This window comes from Sabethes cyaneus, chromosome 3, assembly GCF_943734655.1.
Source record: "Sabethes cyaneus chromosome 3, idSabCyanKW18_F2, whole genome shotgun sequence".
Taxonomy (NCBI): Eukaryota; Metazoa; Arthropoda; class Insecta; order Diptera; family Culicidae; genus Sabethes; species Sabethes cyaneus.
Window position 1 is genome coordinate 5613319 of NC_071355.1, and position 19118 is coordinate 5632436.

The 19118-nt window shown below is 41.3% G+C and overlaps 1 protein-coding gene across 1 annotated transcript in view; it reads left to right on the forward strand.

The window, feature by feature from the left end:
- The first annotated feature begins 387 nt into the window (after positions 1–387).
- The window catches only part of LOC128744298 (RNA-binding protein asd-2-like), a 162346-nt gene continuing 143615 nt past the window's right edge, over positions 388–19118 (forward strand). The window contains exon 1 of the mRNA XM_053841170.1: positions 388–478. Coding sequence (XP_053697145.1) covers positions 388–478 — 91 coding nt within the window. The remainder of the gene's footprint in view (positions 479–19118) is intronic.

A 19118-nucleotide genomic window follows, 5' to 3' on the forward strand; every position in this document is an offset into this window, starting at 1 on the left:
GTGTCGGAGTGCCAACGTGAGGTGATTGTGAAATTGGATTCGGTTTGCCGGTGAAAAGCGGCCAAGAGTCCGCCGCACGAGTGCATTTGTGCCAAGTGTCAGTGAACATTAAAATTGTTGGCTCAACGAGAGTTGAGCAGAATTATCCACGGGTGTGTGAAATATAGCACCAGCCAGCCAGCCAACGCTGCGCGTTCGAAATATAGAGAGGGAAAGTGTCCTGAGCCAGTCCTGTGCGAACCGGTCGGTAGTGTCAATCCGAATAACCATAAAACCGCACAACATCCGGCGACCGCAGCTTTTGGGGTGTGCGAAAGAGGCCAGCCGTAAAATACAATACAGGAGCAAAAAAATAGAATAGCCGACGAGCCAACGAATCGGAACATAATGGAAATTCCAACAGTAATGGACGGGATGCTGAAGAACTCGCTGGTCCTGCACGACGACCGGTCCTCGCGGAACAGTAACAGCAGCTCAGGTAGGCATTGTTAAATGATATTTGATGGGGATTGTTGTTGACAGATTTGGTTTTGGAATCAGCAGGGGGGAAAAAGATGGATAATTGTCCCTGAATTCTGCTTGGCACCCATTCAACATCGGTCAGTAACGAACTGACAACGTTACAGGTTACGTGTATGAAATTTCAAGTGGACTTGAAGCTCTGCTTTTGCTTGAAGTATGGCAAACATGTGACTGCTTAAAGTAGCATTCCGGTCGCTAATCACATGTTTTCGTATGCCCGCCATTTTGACATTCAGAATCGTCTCTTATTTTTCATCCCGAGCGGTTATAACCCTTGGGAAATGTTGTATTTCATTATGTTCGTTCGTTATCATTGCAATCGCCTTCGGCATTGCTTTTTTCCACTCAGCAAACAAGCAAACGAACGATGGATGGATGGTAGGTACCATCCATCTGCAAATAACGCTTCTCAGCCAGGACCCGTTGTGGTTCTGGTTTCGGTTTGTACGGGTCGACCTTCCCTTTTTACTGTATTCTGACGCTCCGGGTGCCGGTGATTTTCACCGTCGTGTCAGCCAAATCAAACTGTGTTCCGTGAAGTAATGCAAGCAAGAATCGTACATTCCCGCTAAGTAAGGGAGATTTCCCGAGACGGAGCCATCCTGTAGGAATACAGACACACACACATGCACGCACTCGACAGCAAGTCAAACTTCTTCGGTCTGTGCCCTGCCACGGTTAAGTTTAACGTTTGCCTTGGTGGGAGTGCAGAAGAAGTTTCTGGTGGATCGCAACCCACCACCGCACCGGATGGCTGCGGTCCGTGGTACAATATTTACTCGCAGCCAGCTTTCGCAGAACGCGGACAGGGGGGATAGAAAGTAAATAATCATAGCACCACCACCCCCGAGCGGCATCATTTCAACGCTGGTTGGTATGCTCATCAAAATGTCAGCTACAGATAAACACTTTCGAATACGCTCGAGACTTTCGAGCACGCTTGAAGGGCCCGGAATGGAAAGCTGTCATATGGGGATGTGTTTGCAAGTGTGTGTCGGTATGTGTGATGTAAGAGCTATACGGGAAACAGTATTTTTCCTAGGTAACTTAAAACTTGACCTCGTTCGAAACTAGCATCTTTTTCATAAAGTCGTGTTGTACTTGTAACATGTCAATTACAACAGAAGTCGATAAACGATATTAACTTTGAAAAAAAAAACACCACAAGAGCACTGTCGTTTCTAGATATAAACAAAATGTGGGGGAATCTATTGTTACTTATTACAAAAATACCGGCCGAAACCGGTTGAAAACTCCGGACTTTAAGATTTAAATTTGGACTTGAAGCTTTACATCATATTGAACTGGAAATAGGATTTGACTTGGGACTTAAACTTAGAGCTGTTCGGGATGAAAGTTTCGCTTGGAATTTGATATGAAATGGAACCTAAAATAGAATTTGAAATTTTTGTTTGAACTTAGACTCAGATCAGACGTGACTTGAACTTAAAGTTGATTTGAAATTGGGCTTAAAATTGGACGTGCAATTGCACTTGAAATTTAGCTTGACACTGGGCTTAAATTTGGATTAATTTGAACCAGGCTTCATCTGAAGCATGCTGAGACAGAGCAATCTACGTCTCACAACGGCCAAGCGTTTTCTGTTCAACCGTTTGCTCTCGCTCCGAATGGTGCCCGAATACTGTTTTCTCTTACGACCATTCATCTTGCGCAGAAGGAGCACAACTACCAGCAGAGCTAATCTTTTCTTCGCATACTGGAAACAAAAAATTATTTGCTTCGTATCCTAAAGAGAATTATTTGAATTATTTGAAAAGAAACATGAAACTAAACTGACGCTCATTCGGGGCTGAGCAAAGCAACAAAACACAGTAAAAGCATAAAAGCAAAAAAACTCGTCGCCTGTCGGAGAAGATAACATCCGACAGAGAGAAAGAGAAAAGAGAGAGAGAGGGAGAGGTAGATGGCAAATTGATTCGTTTTCTGCGCTTTGCCAGTAAAACGCCAAGAATTGAGATTTTTTCCTGATTTGCACGTGAAGTTCTGCTTTAAGCCGGATAGTATCCATGTTATGGACAAGAAATTTTACTTGAAATTAGGATTGACATTTTTTGTCTTATTTTCGTTTCCATCTTTTCTGTTCTGTTCTCCTTTTCTGTAGCATTTTCCGGTTTTCGTTCTGACTTTTCTTCCGTTTTTCCTCTGGTTCTCTCGTTTTCCTCGTTTCTCTGCCGTGTTTCCTGTTTCGTTGTTCCATAATTTTTCCTTATTTACAGTCTTTCAGTTTTTTATCTTCCGTTATTCCTTTTTTCGATACTAGTTTTCATCATTTTCTATCTCTTTTTATCTCCTTTCTTTCACGTTTTTCATATATTTCTTCCGCTTTTCCCTTTTTTAGGTGCCCCGTTTTTATTCTTTTCTGTTGCATTTTTTTTTTGAGCTTCCTTATATTCCTTTCCTCACTGGTTCTTCATTTCTTATTTACCGTGCCGTTGGACGTCTTATTTTCTTTCGTTTTACTTTTTTCCGAAAAGTGTGTTTTTCCGCGTTGTGCGTTTTTCCGAAAAAGAAGAAAAGGAATTCTTTTCCTGACGCATTTCTTAAAGGGAAGAGGAGTCATAATTCTCTTTCTAAAGTGGGGAGGGCTCCTAATTCACCATAGAAAAAATTCTTGCCTCCAAAAACCTTCACATGCCAAAATTTTGTTCCAATTGCTTGATTAGTTCTCGAGTTATGCAGAAATTTGTGTTTCATTTGTATGGGAGCCCCCCCTCATAGTGGAGGGAGAGGGAGAGGTCCTTAACCATCATAAGAACCTTACCTGGCCCCAAAAACCTCTATATGCAAATTTTCACGCCGATTGGTTCAGTAGTTTTCGATTCTGCAAGGAACATACGGACAGGTAGACAGACAGACAGACAGAAATCCATTTTTATAGGAATAGATTTTGACTTATATCCGACAACATATTTTTTTGCCCCTTGATTTTTCATACCAATCGCACGTCATGCGGGTTCAAATTGATCTCCGCAGAAACCCTAAAGGATTTTGGAACTTTGTCAATTTGAAACGGAAACATTCCGCCATACCTTCTAATGTTTATCTTGATGAAACCGAAGCTAAAACCACTATGGATTAATGCGAGCTGATTGCGAAGTTTTTCGTTTTCGTTTTTGCTGACAAATCCGCATGTGATTCTGAGGTTGTCATCGCTTCTGCTGGTGCTCCTGTTGATTTAGTAGACATAAGTACGTTCGAGATAACTACAGTTATGATTTTGTCAGCTGCTAAAATGTGCTGTCCTGGACCTGATGATATTCCAGCTGTAGTTTTCGCCCGTTGTGCAGTGGCGCTAGTGGAGCCTTTGTGCCTTATCTTCAATAAATCCTTCGAGCATGGAAAATTTCCGGATATCTGGAAGGAGTCATTCATGTTTCCTGTGTTCAAAAGTGGTGATCGTCGGAATGTACGGAACTATCGTGGTATTACTAGCCTGTCTGCTGCATCCAAGCTGTTTGAAATCGTAGTGAGTAATTTCATCCTCGCTAGAACAAAATGCTATATCTCTACCGACCAACACGGATTTATGCCTAGTCGATCCGTAAGCACGAATCTAATGGATTTCACGTCCACCAGTATAACCTACATGGAACAAAAATCACAGATTGACGTGATTTATACTGATCTGAAAGCCGCGTTCGATCGTATTGACCATAAAATACTGCTGCAGAAAATTTCACGGCTTGGTGCATCTCGGAATTTTACGAAATGGCTCAGTTCCTATTTGCACGGCAGAATTCTACGTGTGCAGCTCGACTCCTGTTTCTCTTCCCAGTTCACCAACTGCTCGGGTGTCCCTCAAGGCAGCAACATGGGACCTCTCCTGTTCGTGTTGTTTTTCAACGATATTGCGACGCTGCTTGGAGAGGGATGTAAACTGATGTATGCAGATGATCTGAAATTATATTCGGTGATTCGTTCTATAGAAGACTGTGTCCGGCTGCAGAGGCTTTTAGATTTGTTTGTAGATTGGTGCAGGAAAAACTGGCTTGTGATCAGCATCCCGAAATGTCAAGTAATGACATTCCACCGCATTGCCAGTCCAATCGTCTACAACTATCAAATAAATGAGCATGTACTCACTAGAGTTGATGAAGTTACCGACCTGGGGGTACTGCTTGACGCCAAACTCACCTTCAAGTTGCATCGCACCACTGCAATAGCAAAAGCTTCTCGAGAATTAGGTTTCATTGCTAAAGTCGCTCGTGATTTCAATGATCCTCACTGTCTGAAGGCACTACATTGTTCATTAGTACGTCCAGTCATTGAAAATGCTTGCTTGGTATGGTGCCCTTACCAGCGGGCATGGAATCTACGCATCGAACGAGTTCAAAAACGTTTTGTGAGGCTTGGGTTGAGAGATTTTCCTTCCGTGATCTAGCAAATCTACCGCCGTACCCCGATAGATGTCGTCTCCTGGGTCTCCAGACACTCGAGCGTCGCAGGAAAGATTCCACCGGAAAACCTTTGGATCTTACGAACCAATAACGAACAGCCTGCATTCGAACTTTCTCCGCCGTTGAAAACCTTTTTGAGTTCAACGAACCGTCGTAACAGTTTGTACAAAAATTAAATAGTGTAAGATTTTTATGAACATGACTTAGAATATTCAATAAGACATTTTTGTTAGTTGAATTTTAATCAAACAAATAAACAAATCACTCTTTTATGATGGTTTGTATGACCAGAATTGGTTATGAAAACCACTATAAGAGTGCAATAAAACTTACAATGTTAGTTGGGATTATATACGATTGAAAATCAACTTGGGCGTACTTGGGTGTTGTTAAACTTTAGTTTCGATTCAGAATTTGTTAAGAGTTATTTAATAAAATTTTCGTACATTGATGTATGACTTGGTGCTCCTTTTTCTTCTTCTACTCTCCCGTTTTTCGCCATTTTTCTGTTCATGATTTTTCTTTTCCGTTTTTTTTAAATTTTTCTTTCGTTTGCCTCTTTTTCATGCCCTTTTATCTCTTTTCCAATCTCGTTTACTGTCACATTCTGTCCCGCTTCGACTTTTTCCTTTTTTTTGTCCCGATATTCGCTTTTCCCGCCTTTATATCCCGTTTTTCGTTTCCGTTACTTCCGTTCTTCCTCTTATTGTGTACTGCTTTTCCTCACATTCTGTCCTGTTCCGTTTCTTATCCGATCCCTTTTTCCTGCAGGTTTCAACTTTTTTTGTTTTGCTGCCCTGTTTTTGCTCTTTTTCTGTTCTTGTTTCACCATTTTCCTACTACCGTATTTCCTCCTTTTATATCACGTTTTTTCTCCTTCTTTCTAAGGGGAAACTCCTTTTCTGTCCAGTTATTCTACGTTTTCTTTATAGTTTTTTCTCCTTTTCTCGTCCGCTCTTAATTTTTTTCTGTCCGTCTCCTCCTTTTTTCCCTCCCATTTTCAATGTTGCCGCCTTTTTTCTCTTGTTATGTCTCATTTTGTCACGTTTTTTTCTTTTGTTTTTTTTTCTGGCAGCTTTTATACTTTTTTCTCTCGCATTTTGATTTTAGGATTACGTCTCTCAGGAAAGTAGCTGGTTTAGGGTAATTCCAAAAAAAAATCAAATTACGGGCGTCACAAAAAAATTAAAGATTTTCAACGCTAATAGATTCAAACGATTTTGATTGTTTGAATACCAATCGATCCGTAATAAAAGTAGCAAATATGTGGTTTTTATTACAATTTTCATTTTCAGTCACTAAATAGAGAAAATTAAGGAAAGGTCTAAATTCCCCACATATTTTCCTCGCGACTGTCTTGCTTCACAGGCAGAGACACCAGCTAAACGCACCGTCTGTTTAGTGTAACGTAGGGGCTAGTAAAATGCGCAGGACGTTAGTTAATTGATGTTTTACCTGGCTGTCCACATGTTAGTTGTAAAACAATCTTACTTCAAACACACAATGAATAGCACCACTATCAACAATTTCACTAATTACTAAATCACTAAGCTATTAGCGTTCAAAACCTGACCACTTTTTGAGATCGGTTTTGTGGAATAACCCCGTACCAGAGATGATTTCTCTTTAGATGAAAAAAAGGGAAGAGGAATATTTCCACTTTGCATAGCTTTCAATACGATGCGTTGTTCTCCGTTTTGTTTTGCCTTCGCTTACTCTTACGAGGAAACATCACTATCGGCCTCAGGCGTAGAACTTAACCATATGCGCCATAGTGTAGTCCTGTTGATCCAGAACATCACTGCACTGCTCGTATAGGTGTAGCCTCTGGAAATTTTTTGAGAAAGCTTAACTTGAAATTTGTATGGGAATGTGAGTCAACGGAGGCGCATGGTACATTGTGAATATCCAAAAGACTTGAGTAACAAAACCAAAAAAATGATATTATTTGAAAAAGGATAAATTGATTACGAAACAACCATTTCTAATATCTTTTTTGTCCACCTTAAAGTGTTATTAAAGGTTTTTGTTTACGTTATAGGACGGAATTTTCTCTCTGTTTTCCTAAATACGGTGACATAATTGAGGCAAACTTTCAGCGATGTTTACAATACTTTTAATACTTACAATACTTTTTATTATTTGCTATGTATCCCGTTGTATGCAACAGCAATTGAAAATTATCCTAATCTGCAAATATACTCCAGCAGTTCTGGTCTGATGGGCAGCCGAATTGCCAAGCAATGGATGAAGAAGGTGGCTAGGCGTTGGAAACCAGATTCCGATGCATCATTGAATGGTGAAAAGATGGAGCGGTGAACAAAACTAGGATAACGATTGAGGATGATGTACAAGCTGTGGATCCACCAAATTTGGACGAGATTAGAAAAGCAGCGAGAGAGCTGAAAAACGGTACAGTAGCTGGAAAGGACGGTGTCTCTGCCGAACTTTTAAAGTACGGGTTCGTACGACTGTATTGTACAGTCCATCAGGTTATACTAAAGGTATGGACTGAGGAGGAATTACCTACGGACTGGTTGGAAGGTCTTATATGCCCTACTTATAAAAAGCATTACTCCCCTCAATTCTGCATACGAAATTTTCTTCCGGATCCTGTTTCTCAAACTGAGGCCTTTGCAGGAAACCTTTGTTGACGAATACTAGCGCGGTTTACGAAAGAAACGCTCCTCGATGGACCAAATCACTTTGCGACAAATCTTATATATAAAATTGGATTTCTGTCTGACTGTCTGTCGGGATGTTCCTTATAGAATCAAAAACTACTGAACCAATCGGCGTGAAAATTTGCATGTAGAGGTTTTTGGAGCCAGGAAAGGTTTTAGTGATGGTTAAAGACCCCTCCCCCCACTAAGAGGGGGGGCTCCCATACGAATGAAACACAAATTTCTGCATAACTCGAGTACTAATCAAGCAAATAGAACAAAATTTGGCATGTGGGTGTTTTTGGTGACAAGAATTTATTCTATGGTAAATTGAGACCCCTCCCCTCTTTTGAAGGGGAATTATGACTCCTCTCCTCTTTAAGAGGAGGGGGGCTTCCATGCAAATGAAATACAAATTTCCTCATAACTCAAGAACTAATCAAGCAAATGGAACCAAATTTGGCATGTAAAGGTTTTCGAGGGCAAGAATATTTTCTATGGTGAATTAGGACCCCTCCCCACTTTAAGAGGGAGGGCTCCTGTACAAATGAAAAACAAATTTTCTCATAACTCTAGAACTAATCAAGCAAATAGAACCAAATTTAGCATGTGGATGTTTTGTAGGCAAGAATATTTTCTATGGTGAATTAGGACCCCTCTCCTCTTTAGAAAGCGAGTTATGACCCATCTCCCCTTCAAGAGGGTGGGCTTCCATACAAATGAAATGCCATTTTCCTCTTATCTCAAGAACTAAACAAGCAAATAGAACCAAATTTGGCATGTGGGAGATTTTGGAATCTTGAATTTATTTTATGATAGTTAGAGAGACCTCTCACCCCTGTGGTAGGGGGATATGGACTCTCAAACAAATAAAACAGAAATTTTTGCGAAACTCAAAAACTAATCGAACTCGAGAAATTTGAGACTCTTCCATAAAACATTAGTCAATAACAAGACCACAAAAACTATCTATAGTAACACTAGATCAGTGACGGCCAAAGCGCGGCCCGCGGGCCGCATACGGCCCTTCGTAATAATTCGTGCGGCCCGCGGGCTAATTTGAGGGATGGCAGACTTATGAATAATTTTTTTGATGACACAGGAGTCACTCAGTTCAGTCGTACTACTTCGTGCATATTGTAGATCGGATTGCTCTGCGGTTTAAATCTTGTGGTGATTGCTAAAAATCGGCTTTTGCTGCCGCCTATTTTACATTTTGGTATGCGAAAGAATGGCCAGAGGTCATTGCGGCCCGCGGACTCATGGGGCGAACTGATTTGACCCGCACCACGCTTATGCCTGGGCACCACTGCACTAGATCATTCAGGACGAGACGGTCGCCAGTGTTGCCGGCGACCCGCCGTCGGAAGCGCCGCCCACTGGGGGGAGGCAACTCCCCGCAGAAATCACTACTGTCTAGGTTTATTTGTTTTCCTAGGTCTACCTGAGTTTCCTGGAACGAGCGACAACGAGTAAGGAGAGGATCGCGAAATGGTACTCTCCACAAAAAAGTTTTCCGTGAAATGGTACATTCCGCTTAAGGTTTTTCGCAACATGATATTCGGCGAAATGTTGTACAATCATGGCGAATATTACTATCCGCTTTCTGACTATGCAATGAGGGGACAGGAGAGTTGTTTTCTACTTTATTGTGAGGAAAAATTGCAAATTTGATATTAAACTACCCATTCCTGGTAACTAATAAGTATTAACATAAGCAGCAAATCAGCGTATCAGCGTAGCATTTTATACTGCACGTTGTTGTATATTAGCTTTTTTACTGCATACGTGTTGTAAATTGGCATCCAAAATTGTATTCCAATTCTTCGTGTCGGTAATTACCTGGGATGCTTTCATAGTTACGTAACTGCCAAAATGAATCATCTAAGGTTGAACTCCTCAGAAACTTTCAAAACTCAAGATTGTGACAAAGATCATCCGAGATTCATGATGTATGTACAACACAGGTTAATTTGTGGCAATATGAAGTTTGTCGGGTCAGCTAGTATAATGTAAAGGTATATGAAGCACTCGAAAAACCGAAAATGGAAAGAAGGTCCAGCGGGCCGAATGTTAGGTACTGTTCGACTCAGTTTGCAGTTGACTCTGTGGCAAGAAAAATGGCACAATGCGGCCAATGGAAGATGTACCAATCAGCTGCTTCCGAATGTGTCCATGTGGACGAACAGGAAGCACGCGCAAGTCAACTTCCACCTGACACAATTCCTGTCTGGCCACGGTTGCTTCAGGAAGCACCGCCATAGATTCGTAGATTCGGACACGCAGAGTCACTACTCTGTCCGCTGTCCGGAGTACGCTGACGTATTTCTTGGAGCACGTAGTATTGAACTGCCCACGATATGGCCCAATGCGAAACGCAAAATTTGCCACCAGCGTGACGTTCACACGTGGAATGTGATTAACTGAACAATCACACAAGTCAAGTCGGCGCTACAACAAAAATGGCACGTAGACCAAGAGTCGAGTCGTTAAATAGAGTCGCATGTAATCGGTCTCGGCCAATGTTTCACCGCCGGGAGCTTTGTTTCGAGAAATTGTGCCAGGATGCTAATGAAAATCCGTTAGGCGCTACCAACAGAACCGCCATCGTCCACTACTTCTCATGAAACATTCCCGGAGAGGTTGAAGGTCATTATCGAATTGGCATCTTGATTTGGCCTCCTGCCCCGTATGATAGAGCAGCTGAACACCAGGAACCGGTGGGCATATCCAAGGTTCTCCGACTCGACGGGATTCCTAACGTAGCTCTAAAGACAGCAATCCAGGCCAATCCAGATAACTTTTGGACAACGCTTCAGAAATACCTATCCGACGGATATTTTACACTAGGAAAGGCTTCGGGTGATCCTGCTTCCTACAAACAAATGTGCCTACTGGACAACCTAAGGAAAGTGTTAGAGAAAGCGACTCTCAAGAGACTGAAAAAAAATCACAAGTTACAACTTGGATCGGGAAGAAACACCGTGGATGCTATCCGCATGGTCGTTGAAAGTAAAGCTAAACATCAAAAAACGCTATCAATGGTGCAAGCTGGGAATCGATCGCTCGAACACTACACAGAATGATGGTTCCGGAATACCTCTGCAAAATCCTGGAGAGCTACTTTCAGCACCGGCTCCTGGTTTTCGCTACATAAACAGCGTGAGAATGACAATCCCGATTATAGCTGGCGTTCCCCAGGGTTCCATCCTAGGCCCAACGTTGTGGCGTTCTGGGAGGCCCTGTAGCCGCGAGGTTACCGAGTCTGTCTTGACAAGCGAGTGGCCGTGTGTTCGAATCTTAGTCGAATCATGCCATTCGACGTAAAGTCACTTTAGCATGGGTTTATTCCCGCATTTACCAACAATAAAGCCCCTTACCAGGGCAAGTAATAAGAATGGTACTTACTTGAGGAGCGAATCAAGCCTCTTGCTCAAGGGGCACATTATGACTTGTTCCACTACCTGGTGCAAGGTAGTAAGGAAAAAAACTCACACACAGATACAAACATACGCACTCTCACTTTGTGCTGAACACTACTTTACCGACCATGAAGCCTCTAGCCGGGGTTAGTTTTAAAAACAGTACTTGCTCGTGGTGCGAATGAAGCTGCTTACACAAGGACAATTATAACTAGTATTCGCACTTCCTGGCTAGAAAGCATCGTTAAAAAGTTGTAAAAAGTATAAAAAACAACACTTAAGCACGGCTAATCAGCTGTTCGCTCACTTTATAGCGATACTGCCAAAAAGAACGAAGTGCGGAATACAACACTTGGACGATATCACAATGGATCAAAATACTGATCGTAATGATAATGTCCACAGAATAAAAAAGAAGTGTACAACGATGTGCTAAGACTAAAGATGCCCAAGTCGACGGAGGTTGTTGGCTTTGCAGACGACATCGTACTAGTTGTGGAAGGCGAGGTGAAGCATCTCGGAATCATGATCGACGACAGACTAAATTTCAATAGCCACATGGACTACATCTGCGAAAAGGCTGTGAATGCGATCACTGCATTATTCAGGATCATGCCTAACAATTCTGTAATAACCAGCGGTAAGAGACGGCTGGCTGTTAGCAAGCGTGTCCAAATCGATTTTTCCGGACGTTCCGCCTGGATAGAAGTGCTGAAAACGAAACGGAACTTAACGCGAATCATCAGAATGTTCAGGCGAGTGACTAGTGCCAAAAGAATCGTCTCCTTGGAGGCAGTTAGCATGATATCCGGAATGACCCCTATCGGCAATACAGTGCACAGTAGTCCAAAATGGCGAAAAGTAGAACTTTTTTCCTAGTGTCTCTCGTTTTCATTTTATCATTTATGATCTTCAGCACTTTTGTTCGTATGAATACTTTTTTGTGTTAGGAAATATAGACTTGGTTTCTCCGGAAAAGTTGTAAATATTGTAAAAACAAGCAACAAAATTTCTATCCTAATCGAGTGCTGAATTATAGGGCATAATATTCAAAACTTCTTTAAAAATTGGTTTTTCATGCTTAGCTTTTGTTAGTTGCATTTTACAAGAATACAATGTTCTATGTTCAATTATCGAAGCTCTCAAAATACACGTTTTTGCAGAAGACCGCAAATCTCTTAGACCTTTACTTGCTGAGTTATCGCATATTCAAGCTCCGTAGCTTCGCGAGCCAATGGGGTAAAATGGGGCAGGCGGATTCATGTAATCAGCCCTTCATCTTAAAGCTTAAGTAGAGTACTACAAACTTGTATGTGTTCCGCTTGTCCCCAATTACCCAAAAGAGAGCATGGCAAGCATACGTTTTATGCGTTTCGCATTCGCGAAAGGCTCGATACACGTCCATTTTTTTGTGTTCGTAGACAGACACAAAATTGTTTTTCTCGGCAAAATTATAGAAAATATCAAAATAAATAATTTTGCTAAAGTAATGACATTTCTATCTCTATCGAGTGTAGAGCTGTAGAGTATTTTCTTTGGAAATCCATTAAAAATAGGTTTTTCATATCTAGCGTATGTTGGTTGCATTTTACAAGAGTATATGGTTCTACGCGATTATTGAAAGACTCAAAACATATGTTTTTGCAGAAGGTTGCAAATCTGTAAGACCTTTCCTTACAAAGTTATCGCTTATTTAAGCTTTATTTTTCCTTAACTTCATGAGCCAAAAGCAATAACTTTGTTAGGAAAGCTCCTAGAGATTTGCAATCTTCTGCAAAAACGTGTATTTTGAGTCCTTCAATAATCGCCTAGAACTATACATTCCTGTAAAATGCAACCAACATACGTTAAATATGAAAAACTTATTTTCAATGAATTTCCAAAGAAAATGCTGTACAGCTCTGCACTCGAGAGAGATAGAAATGTCATTTCTTTAGCAAAATTGTTTATCTTTATACTTTCCATAACTTTGCCGAAGAAACCGTGTGTCTATCTACTAACACAAAAAAATGGACGTGCACCGAGCCTTTAGCGAACGCGAAACACATAAAACGTATGCTTGCCGATAAAGATAGAAATTTAATTTCTTCAGCAAAGTTGCTAGTTTTTACAATATTTACAACTTTGCCGAAGAAACTAAGTCTATGTTTTCTAACAAAAAAAAGTTATTTTTTTCTTTTCATTATAGTAAACGATGACGAACTTTTGACAGTTTTCTATTAAGCGGGATTTTCAAGCGAACAAAAATGCTAAAGACCATAAATGATAAAATGAAAGCAAAAGACACTAGGAAAAAAGTTCCGTTTTTCGCCCCTTTGGACCACTGGGCAGTGGCTGAAGACAGCTGGTGTTACAAGCTGAAAGGTGTCAGGGGACTGCTTAAGAGAGCTAGGATTGCTTCGATGGCCAGATGGATCATCTGGCATTCCCCTATTGTTTTTGCTGAAGTTCAGATGTAGAAGCCGTAATAGAAATTGTGTGAAAGTAAACTCAAAAGAATAAGAGAGCGTGGGAGAGAGAGGAAGAGAGCGGAAGAGAGCGGAAGAGAACGGAAGAGAACGGAAGAGAACGGAAGAGAACGGAAGAGAACGGAAGAGAACGGAAGAGAACGGAAGAGAACGGAAGAGAACGGAAGAGAACGGAAGAGAGTGGAAGAGAACGGAAGAGAGAGTAAGAGAGAGTAAGAGAGAGTAAGAGAGAGTAAGAGAGAGTAAGAGAGAGTAAGAGAGAGTAAGAGAGAGTAAGAGAGAGTAAGAGAGAGTAAGAGAGAGTAAGAGAGAGTAAGAGAGAGTAAGAGAGAGTAAGAGAGAGTAAGAGAGAGTAAGAGAGAGTAAGAGAGAGTAAGAGAGAGTAAGAGAGAGTAAGAGAGAGTAAGAGAGAGTAAGAGAGAGTAAGAGAGAGTAAGAGAGAGTAAGAGAGAGTAAGAGAGAGTAAGAGAGAGTAAGAGAGAGTAAGAGAGAGTAAGAGAGAGTAAGAGAGAGTAAGAGAGAGTAAGAGAGAGTAAGAGAGAGTAAGAGAGAGAAAATGTGTGTGTGTGTGTGTTGGAGAGAGATGGATTTTTTTCTTTTTGATATGATTTATTATGATTTTCTTTTACTGTACCCAAATTTCTTGCTCAACGACTTTGCAGAACACTTTTCTGACGCCTTACTATGCCACTGATTGACGTGAAATTTTCTTTTCAAATTCTTGATTGCATGGTTTATCGGAAGAAAAGTACCTCGTAATTCGAAATTTTATCTTTTCTTAAAACGATTTTATTTCAGAAACATGAATTTCACTAACAACGCTCTTTATAAAACTCTGAGCTATTAAACGACAACAAAGATTGTTATGAGAAAATGTCAGAATCTATTCTGAGATATTCTGAGAAACAACTATCACATTAAAGTTATCAAACTGGTTGGGCTAATGAGTTACAACAATTTCTGTTCCCTTCTAATCGTCTTACTCAGTGGAAACTGTCATTAATATTAATAAATAATAGTACACACGCTGAGTTTGAGAAGCAATTTTACCGCTGGTCGATAGGAAGCACGGAGCCTTCAAAACGTGTTAGAAAAACATCTTTCCTACACCTGCGAAAATATATGGCCCACTTTTTACCCGAATTTCGGCTCTATGCGGGTTGTAAACCAAACGAATGGGTTAAAAATGACGTTAGTTTTTCATTGGATTTTGATGATAATCGAGTTCATAAATATTTCAAGCACCGAACGCGGTATTCCCAAGGCGAAGAACTACAACCGAGAGTGGACTAAGGGCTGTCTGTTCCGGAACAAATTTAAAAAGAAATTGGTAGCGTACTGGATGCAGCTTATGATTTCGGCATTAGAGGTTCGATGCTAAACACAGCATGTGAAAATTCACGGCGAAGTTTCACAGCCATTCACCGTGAACTCAGGTGTGCCACAAGGAAGTCATCTAGGCCCGTTACTTTTCGTGCTGGTGATGAACAATTTTCTCACTTTCATCGACAGAGCAAACATTTTGGTATACGCCGATGATGTTAAACTGTTCTTACCATACTGTTCAACTGCCATATCAATAATAATTGAGTCAAGGAATGTTTGCAGATGTTTGTCGATTTGGTCATGAACTTAACGATCCTCCTGCACTGCTCGCTATATTTACTGGCTTAGTTTGATCCAAACTAGACTTTGCGAGTACCGTCTGGAGGCCGCATTATACCTATCAAATCAATCGGCTGAAAGGCATTCAGAAAAAATTAATAAGATTTGCTTTGAGAGACTTGGTACAGAATAAAGATTAACTCGCTCTATATGAGCAGCTTTGTACACTTGTCGATCTGGATACTGTGAATGCCAGACATAAAATAACGGATCCTAAGCAAAAACTTGAATGTATGCTTATACAGCCGATAAGCACGTTATCTAATACATTATTCTTGGAATTGGGGTTTCGGCTTTGCAGTCTGTAGTTGGCAATGCATCCATTTAGATGCTAACTACAGACTGCAAAACCGACAAACAACTCCTAAGAATTGGGCAATATGCATATGCATATGCAAATTTTGCATGTGCTATCCTTTAGCTATCCGGGCGTCATACACTTTATTGTCTTGTGGCTCAATCTGAGCCGGCTGGTTCTAAATCGGCAGATTTAAAAAAAAACGCCTTGTTCATTGTTATTACCGTTTCTGTTGATAGGATCGTTCGTATCCGGTTCTTGGTAGTGGGCCAATGGAAATTTTTGTCGAATGTTTCCTCATTCCACGTCTTCATCTAGCAACAATTTTCACTGGTTTTAATCGCTCTGCCAAGGAAACGTGGAAAAGAATGCACTAATTCCATCCAGCCAAAAGCGAAGCATTGCGTGGCGCCAAATTCATTAAGCTGTGGAAAAAATGTTCCTAAATCAGGGGAGGAGCACAGGAATACTTCGAGGTTCTCGAATAACATCTCACTTGACATAATCATGGTACTTGCAATGAACGGCAGCGATAGCGTGCAGGAAAAAATGCTCTCCGCTCCGCAGGTTTAGCTCTAGCAGATGCTTCACATTCCCCGAATTTCTATGTTTTCATTCTATGTTCGCTAGAGCGCTGGATTTGACTGGCATCGTCAGCATTTTCTGGTGTGGCAGCAAAGTTTTCAGCGGAAACAAAAACATCACCTGGCACTCGACTCGAAGAAGAAGCAGTAAAGCGCATCCTTTTTCTCTTTCCGACTCTCAAGCCGGCAAAATGCACACACAGGCTTTGCTAAATTCTAACACAATTGCGATCATTTTAAGCTGACGCGAAATTCCGTCAGCATTAAGTTAACACATAGAAGCACGAATTCCAACAGCAGCGGTAAATCACTCGACGAAAAAAAAAAGACTGCATTCAGAGCGGAACGAACAAATCCACTTCTGCCCACATTCATCCGCGGTGGCCTGTTGCCTGGCCTGGAGAGGATCTTCCAAGGAATTAGCCAAAATTGAACTTTGAAAATTTAATAAGACTTGCCAATAACGGGAAAAAGTTTACTGTCTACAGCTTTCGACGGCCGGGTAGGGATGATGCGGCAGCAGGGAGGAAAATCCCGCCCAATAATCGTCAGAATGATAGAGAAAAGAAGAAAATTTTCATCATTCAGCTGGAAGCCAGTCAGTGGAGCAACGCATGGCCGGTGGCCAATCCGGCCAGTGTGGAACCAATCAAATTAATATAATTCGATGGTTACGGCTGTTTCGGTCAGTCAGTCAGTCCCGTGGCCCAAAAGCTCCCGGCGAAATTGGATTAAAACCGATCGTTGAAGAAGCAATCCTAATGAAGCAAGTTTGCACTGGAACGATAATAATTGGCGTTTGAAATTCCGAACGAGGGTCGGAAAATTCCAATTGCTACTCATCAAATACTTCGATGAAGCTTGGCGACCAAGAAAAAAAAGAAGCGTCAGTTGGTCATTTATATTAACAACTGTATCGAGCGAATGCTATCAACATTCGAAACATTTATTCTCCGAAACAGTTTGCCAATCGTTCGGCCAAATAGGGAAACCTTGCCGGGAACAGACATTATCATTCGGCAATAAATCACTGCTTAACCTCTCGCTTCTCGGTTGGTCATACAAATGCGCTTGCTGTCAGTGTGCTGGTTGCATTGTTTCGTCCTTGTTCCCGCTGCGGGTTCATGGGGAGAAAAAAACACAAGCAAAAATCGGAAAACTAACTAGTTTCGAGCAAGAAGCAGCACAATAGCAGCACGTACTAGTGAATGATTGAGGACCAAACAACAACTGGACTGGTCCCACCATGCGGGAGAAACAATGGCTTTCGTCATAGGTAAAATTCAAAACTAATTGGGTTTTCAGTCGAAATTCCGGTGTTTGATTTTGGCACATAATAAAAGACCTTGTTTCGATTCCCGTGGTAATGGAAACCTGATTGGATTTTTAAAAGTTGAAAAAGCTTTCCGATTTCTATATCATATAACATATTGAACAGTGTGAAAGTAGTGAAATAACCACCGAAAAAAAACAGAAAACGTAAATTTTGGTCACTGGATTACCGTGTGGCACCGAAACCGATCAATCAACAAGCAATAATAAATTGGCGCGGACAGACTGAATGCAACACTTGATTGAAGGGAAGTGCGAAAATCGAAACGGTCGGCCCGCAGCGAAGCGCTGAGATTTATGGAATTGAACTGTACCGAACAGTTGAAACAACCAGCCCTTAATTATCGATTGATGATTGCACAATACGGCTGCAAATTACAGCAATTTAGATAAGTGCTTTCGGCGCTCAGAGCAGAATCCGGTTATGCTTCATCAGTGTAATCTATCGATTAGGATGGCTAAAGAAAATCGAAAACAGTTGAAGTTGAACTATCCATATGTTTCCATCATTGCTGTTACTTACCAACCAACCAACCAAGCATCGTTGAAGTAACAAAGCAATTCGTATGTGTCTGTGCGAAAGATCCACCATTCCGCAAGTACCACGGTAAACCTCACATTGGCACTAGCGTACAAATCAGCACTGTTGTGTAGTCCTAAATTGAATTTTCCGTTTCCGCTCGAGATGTTGGAGGATGGAAATAATTCTCATAATACGAACATGTAGGTACCTACAAGCTACACTGATAATTCCCGTCCAAACGACGAACGAGCCCCAGCATATGAAACATATTGCATAAGCATGTTCGTTTGATACCACCAAACGGACTGCTGGAGGGTGGTTCCATCAATGTGGAAGCGGACAGACTAGACAGCATAAATCAAGAAAATGAATCCCTCAAATTTAACCACCCTAACGAGAGGCGAAAGCCACCGAAAACCGGCGATGGTTGACTGAAAGCTTCTGGTAGGTACGGTTAGCAACCAGCAAGCAATTTTGCCCACAGATGCGGAGCAAAAAAAAAAAAAAAAGAACGCTAGCCTAGTAACCAAGCAGTTGAATGGGAGGCGCGTGTTGTTAGTGGTTCTGTCGCTTCAACGCGCCCGAAGCGATTCCATACAAATCCGGCACGAATGGCACGCGTAAAACTGGCACACTACTGACTGCACTGATTCCGAATTGACTATCACGCTTCAGAACGATTTGATGAAACAAGGCTATCAAATTCGGCGGGTGTTCCCGTCCCCGTATGAAGTGTTCTGGAAACACACACCCTCACTGGAATGTAAAACTGCCAAACCAGGCAGTGCGACGCAATAAAAGCCCCTCAAAGGGCTCAGACAGCACAGGCAGGATTTTGCCGATTGACTCTTTTGACATCGGAGAATGGTACGCGGATCAGAATTTTTGTAGATTCAATTGATTGCCAGCAAACAGCTGTGCGTATTCGGTTTCCTGTATCGTTGACTTATCGGTTTGATAACAGGATGTCGTTATTTTTTATTTTAGATTCAATAAAATTTTCAACGTTGGCATGTGTTTAACCTCCTCTGAGTTACAGCCACAAATTTTTGACAATCTTACTGATTCGGCCAATCACGTAGTGAAATTACGGGCAGTCCATTTAAGCTAGGCTAAGCTTTACTTTTCACTTTTTACTTTATACTTTTTACTTTTTACTTTTTGCTTTTTACTTTTTACTTTTTACCTTTTACTTTTTACTTTTTACTTTTTACTTTTTACTT